General features: G+C 36.7%; 1 protein-coding gene across 1 annotated transcript in view; it reads right to left on the bottom strand.

Moving 5' to 3' along the window:
* Positions 1–703: 703 nt before the first annotated feature.
* The window catches only part of LOC124596345 (sphingomyelin phosphodiesterase-like), a 183,195-nt gene continuing 177,898 nt past the window's right edge, over positions 704–6,000 (bottom strand). The window contains exon 11 of the mRNA XM_047135447.1: positions 704–1,060. Coding sequence (XP_046991403.1) covers positions 898–1,060 — 163 coding nt within the window. The 3' untranslated portion in view covers positions 704–897. The remainder of the gene's footprint in view (positions 1,061–6,000) is intronic.

The following is a 6,000-nucleotide window of genomic DNA, read 5'->3' as shown; positions in this document are numbered from 1 at the left end:
TATATTGTGAATAACAGGACAGGTGGTAATGATATGTTATTTTGATGGACTGTGACTTCAAAGACAATTAAGCCCACTACCACTAAGTATTGAACTTCTGTTAATCAACTGTTGTGATTACTGTGCTGGGAGTGCATTAAGTGGACAGTAAACTAGTGTTAGGTACAAGGGAACTGTGTAATAATGACATGAATGGACTGTGTAGACTTGCTACTGATGAATGCTGCTTATAGCATAGAAAGGTAAGGTCGCTTTACTTGGTTGTTTAATCACATTACTTGGAAGAAAATTAGGACAGTTTCTGCTAAATTAATCAGTGGAATAACACTCAAAGAGTTTTTAATTGGCGGAGACTGCTCATCACTTCGTAAGACTATATGGAATTGTAAAAAATTTAACCTAAGCATTTTGTGTTTGTCATTAAACTGTGTGACTATCAACAAAAAGCAATTTCTGATTATGAGACTTCAGTTCTGCAGATGCCTCTAAGAAACTTCAAACTGTTTAAGAAAAATACACATTTTTACACAATTTATGTAGCTGAACACTGACACACTTGTAATTATTCTTGGTTGAAGTTGAGCAAACACAACAGTCTTCTTTGTGAGATAGGGGTCTTTTCAAAATCAATGATTTTCCTTGGACAATAAAAATTCCAAATGATTTCTTTGGTTTACAAGAACACATTTTTCAAAAAATTCACTGTTTTAGAGTGACTGACTCATTGCTTGCTAGAATTGAATGACCACAAAAATTATAGCACATTAAACTAAATGAATACTCTGTAGAGGCATCAAAAGCTTAGTGATTTTTCACTCTTTACATTACTGCTTCACTAGTTTCATGTTGTAATGTGTTGGTTAGAAGGTAGTTTCATCTTTGTGGCTTTCTTTTAAATTACTTATTCAAAATTTTTGCTCTTCCAGGCATACTGGCTGTTATTTCGTCACATTTAGTAGTGCCTCTGAAATAGGATGTAACAATAGTGCACAGTTGACTTCTCTGGCAATTTGCATCACAGCCTGATGCCAAACTTGGATCTCCCTCTTTGACAGAGTATCTGAAACAAATTTGATTAATGCAGAATTATTTTTAAAAACATGTAATTTAGGGACAAGGTATGAAGGTAACATCAGAATTCATTGGTTAAATAGCATACTGACTGATGAAAATGTACTTTATATACCAATTTAGGAACATGGTTTTTGCAACATGATAACAGTATTGTTGTTGACAACTTTAAAACCAAAGTAAAGATGATTATGGATCAATAACTTATATAGTGAAATACACTACATCTACATCTACATCTACATGACTACTCTGCAATTCACATTTAAGCGCTTGGCAGAGGGTTCATCGAACCACAATCATACTATCTCTCTACCATTCCACTCCCGAACAGCACGCGGGAAAAACAAACACATAAACCTTTCTGTACGAGCTCTGATTTTTCTTATTTTATTTTGATGATCATTCCTACCTATGTAGGTTGGTCTCAATTAAATAATTTCGCACTCAGAAGAGAAAGTTGGTGACTGAAATTTCGTAAATAGATCTCGGCGTGACAAAAAATGTCTTTGCTTTAATGACTTCCATCCCAACTCGCGTATCATATCTGCCACACTCTCTCCCCTACTATGTGATAATACAAAATGAGCTGCCCTTTTTGCACCCTTTCGATGTCCTCCGTCAATCCCGCCTGGTAAGGATCCCACACCGCACAGCAATATTCTAACAGAGGACGAATGAGTGTAGTGTAAGCTGTCTCTTTAGTGGACTTGTTGCATCTTCTAAGTGTCCTGCCAATGAAACGCAACCTTTGGCTCGCCTTCCCCACAATATTATCTATGTGGTCTTTCCAACTGAAGTTGTTCGTAATTTTAATACCCAGGTACTTTGTTGAATTGACAGCCTTGAGAATTGTACTATTTATCGAGTAATCGAATTCCAACGGATTTCTTTTGGAACTCATGTGGATCACCTCACACTTTTCGTTATTTAGCTTCAACTGCCACCTGCCACACCATACAGCAATCTTTTCTAAATCGCTTTGCAACTGATACTGGTCTTCGGATGACCTTATTAGACGGTAAATTACAGCATCATCTGCGAACAACCTAAGAGAACTGCTCAGATTGTCACCCAGGTCATTTATATAGATCAGGAACAGCAGAGGTCCCAGGACGCTTCCCTGGGGAACACCTGATATCACTTCAGTTTTACTCGATGATTTGCTGTCTATTACTACGAACTGCGACCTTCCTGACATGAAATCACGAATCCAGTCACACAACTGAGACAATACCCCATAGGCCCGCAGCTTGATTAGAAGTCGCTTGTGAGGAACAGTGTCAAAAGCTTTCTGGAAATCTAGAAATATGGAATCAACTTGAGATCCCCTGTCGATAGCGGCCATTACTTCATGCGAATAAAGAGCTAGCTGCATTGCACAAGAACGATGTTTTCTGAAACCATGCTGATTATGTATCAATAGATCATTCCCTTCAAGGTGATTCATAATGTTTGAATACAGTATATGCTCCAAAACTCTACTGCAAACTGACGTCAATGATATAGGTCTGTAGTTTGATGGATTGATCCTACTTGACCAATAACTAGGTTACTTCATGCGAATAAAGAGCTAGCTGCATTGCACAAGAATGATGTTTTCTGAAACCATGCTGATTATGTATCAATAGATCATTCCCTTCAAGGTGATTCATAATGTTTGAATACAGTATATGCTCCAAAACTCTACTGCAAACCGACGTCAATGATATAGGTCTGTAGTTTGATGGATTGATCCTACTTGACCAATAACTAGGTTACCTTCTGTTTCAAAGAAAACGTAGAAGGACAAAGACAACACATTTACAATACTTTTCTTTGATATGCTTGTTGTTGAACTGAACTAGTAATACCATTAAAAAGATTACCTTATTCTCTCAGAAACAAGTAATATTTCTCAGAGGGAAAAAATCTAAAATGGTAACCAGTACCTTTATGCAAATGATGGGATGATGAGCTTCTGGGCTGTTATGTTAAAGATTACAATTATTGAGACAATTCATTGGAAGTCAAATTAGCATTTTGACTGCTTGTATCTCAGATCAAACATTTTCAGTTATCGTCTTTTTTCACACTTCCTCATTTCTTTTCCTAATTGTAAAAATATGTGTTTAACACATTAGCTGTACATCAATAATAAAATTACAAGAAGAGGAAAGTGTGTTTTATAATCAGTAACGAGCTGCTATTAAATTAGTATGAGGTCCATACAGATGTAAGAAAAACAAAACATTAAAAGGTTAACACTTGAGAAGGAGTGAGTACAGTCTAATGCTACTTTGATATGACAAGGTTTACTTTAAGATGACATGGATGGCAGAATAAAATAGCAGTGCTATAAACATAAGAATCATGCTTATTACAGAGAACATTTTCTATGTGTTGCAGGAAATACCTCTCCATAATTGTCGCAAACTGGGTGAGTTTCTAGAAGCTTATGCTGACCAACAACCAAAAACTGTTTGTCTCAATGAGTTAATAAAATTAGGCCTCGAGTTGGGAGTGGTACAACACTGACTCAAGACAGGTAGCAACCAAACAATGAAGTGAGCAGTATGAGGGATTCAAAAGACAGCATATCATTAACTATATTATATCAAAATGTCTAGGGTCTAATTAGTGTGATTGTGAACTAGATGTGCTTTTGATGGATCAATTAAAGGTTCAAATGGCTCTGAGCACTATGGGACTTAACATCTCAGGTCAGCAGTCCCATAGAACTTAGATCTACTTAAACCTAACTAACCTAAGGGCATCACACACATCCACGCCCGAGGCAGGATTCGAACCTGCGACCGTAGCGGTCATGCAGTTCCAAACTGAGGCACCTAGAACCGCTCGGCCACCAGCAGCCGGCTGATCAATTAAAGGATATTTCGGTTTTATGTATAAGTGAGCACTGGCTAAAAGAAAACCAAACATGTACAGCCAGAATAACAGGATTTGAAATTTCCAGAATGAGATTTTCAATCTGCACAGAGAGTGCACTGATATGAAACTTCCTGGCAGATTAAAACTGTGTGCCCGACCGAGACTCAAACTCGGGACCTTTGCCTTTCGTGGGCAAGTGCTCTACCATCTGAGCTACCGAAGCACAACTCACGCCCGGTACTCACAGCTTTTACTTCTGCCAGTATCTCGTCTCCTACCTTCCAAACTTTACAGAAGCTCTCCTGCGAGTCTGGAAGGTAGGAGACGAGATACTGGCAGAAGTAAAAGCTGTGAGTACCGGGCGTGAGTTGTGCTTCAGTAGCTCAGATGGTAGAGCACTTGCCCGCGAAAGGCAAAAGTCCCGAGTTTGAGTCTCGGTCGGGCACACAGTTTTAATCTGCCAGGAAGTTTCAGGATTTGAAATGATCAGTAGCTCTTGTATTGAGAATTTTAAAGGGGGAGGAACATGTGGATATGTGAAGCAAGGAATTGAATGTAAAGAAATTAAACTCAGTAAGATAAAACACATTGAAAAAGAGTTCAAATACAGTATGTGGAAACTTATAGAACCCAAAATAATAATTATGTGCATATAGCATTACCCATCAGGGAACTTAATGACATTTTTAGACAGTGTTGAAAGACTTATTAGTGTATTAAGACATTTTACAGAGAGCATTATTGTACTTGGTGATTTCAATGTCAACTTTAAAATTAACTGTCAAAAAGTATCAAAACTAAACAGTTTGTTATATTCACAAAATTTAGCACCATCTGTCCATGAATGCACTCGATATGGAAAACATTCTGAAATGATAATAGATCAAATATTTTTTGACTTGCAAAAGCTAGATCATGTTATTGAAGTAATTGACACAGGGTTCTCGGACCACAAAGCAATAAAACTCTATACAAATAAAGTACTGGGCACAAATTCTAGAATACGTGAGAAATATGTCTACAGAAGATGTATCAATGAGGACAATATCAGGGTTTTTAATAATTTATTAAGAAACTCAGACTGGGATTTAGACAATCTCAACACCGTGGATATGAAATTCGAGTCATTTTTAACTTGTTATAAACATAACTATGAAATTACATTCCCTCTTAAGAAAATTAAAATAAAAAGCAAGCCTAATACTTGGGTAACACAGGGGATACAGAAATCTGGAGAGCAACTTAGAAAGCTAAGTAAATCAGCCAGGCTAAATCCAGCTCTGAAACAGTATGTCACCTGTTACAGAAAATTGTACAGGAAAGTCATTAATGCAGCAAAAAAGTTACATAATGACTCATACATTGGTAGAAGCAAGGGTAACAAGAAAATGATATCAGTTTGGAATGTGATAAATACAACTGTAGGCAGAAGTAAAGTAAGAGACAGCAGCTTTGTTATTAAAAGTGAAGACAAAACAATAAGTGATCCTTTGCATATTGCCAATATATTCAACCTTCATTATGCAAGTATTGTACAAAGCCTCATAAAAACCCAAAGACAAACAAAGATTAAACATAACATCTCCACAAATCCTAAAACTATGTTCCTATACCCTGTAAGTGTACAAGAACTACAGAATGCAATCAACAAACTAAAAAATAAATTGTCTTGTGGCACTGATGGCATTCCATATAAAGTACTTAAACACAGCATAAATATTGCTCGTCCCCTTGTAGACATAATTAATGCCTCTCTCAGCACTGGCACTTTCCCTAAAGAACTAAAGCTGTCAATAATAAAACCATTATATAAAAATGGTGATTCTCATGATGTAAAAAACTTCAGACCCATATCCTTGATATCCTGCTTCTCAAAAGTTATTGAAAGTATAATGCATGAAAGACTCTCCGCTTTCCTGAACACAAGTAGAATATTAATCAGTGAGCAAAATGGCTTCAGAAAAAATAGGTCAACTGGAACAGCTGTATATAATTCCCTAAAACTTCTCCTGATCTCTATAGATCATAACGAAGTAAACTGTGGGGTGTTTTTAGATT

This window comes from Schistocerca americana, chromosome 2 (genome assembly GCF_021461395.2).
Source record: "Schistocerca americana isolate TAMUIC-IGC-003095 chromosome 2, iqSchAmer2.1, whole genome shotgun sequence".
In the NCBI taxonomy this organism is placed as follows: Eukaryota; Metazoa; Arthropoda; class Insecta; order Orthoptera; family Acrididae; genus Schistocerca; species Schistocerca americana.
This window is presented reverse-complemented; position numbering and strand designations above follow the sequence as displayed.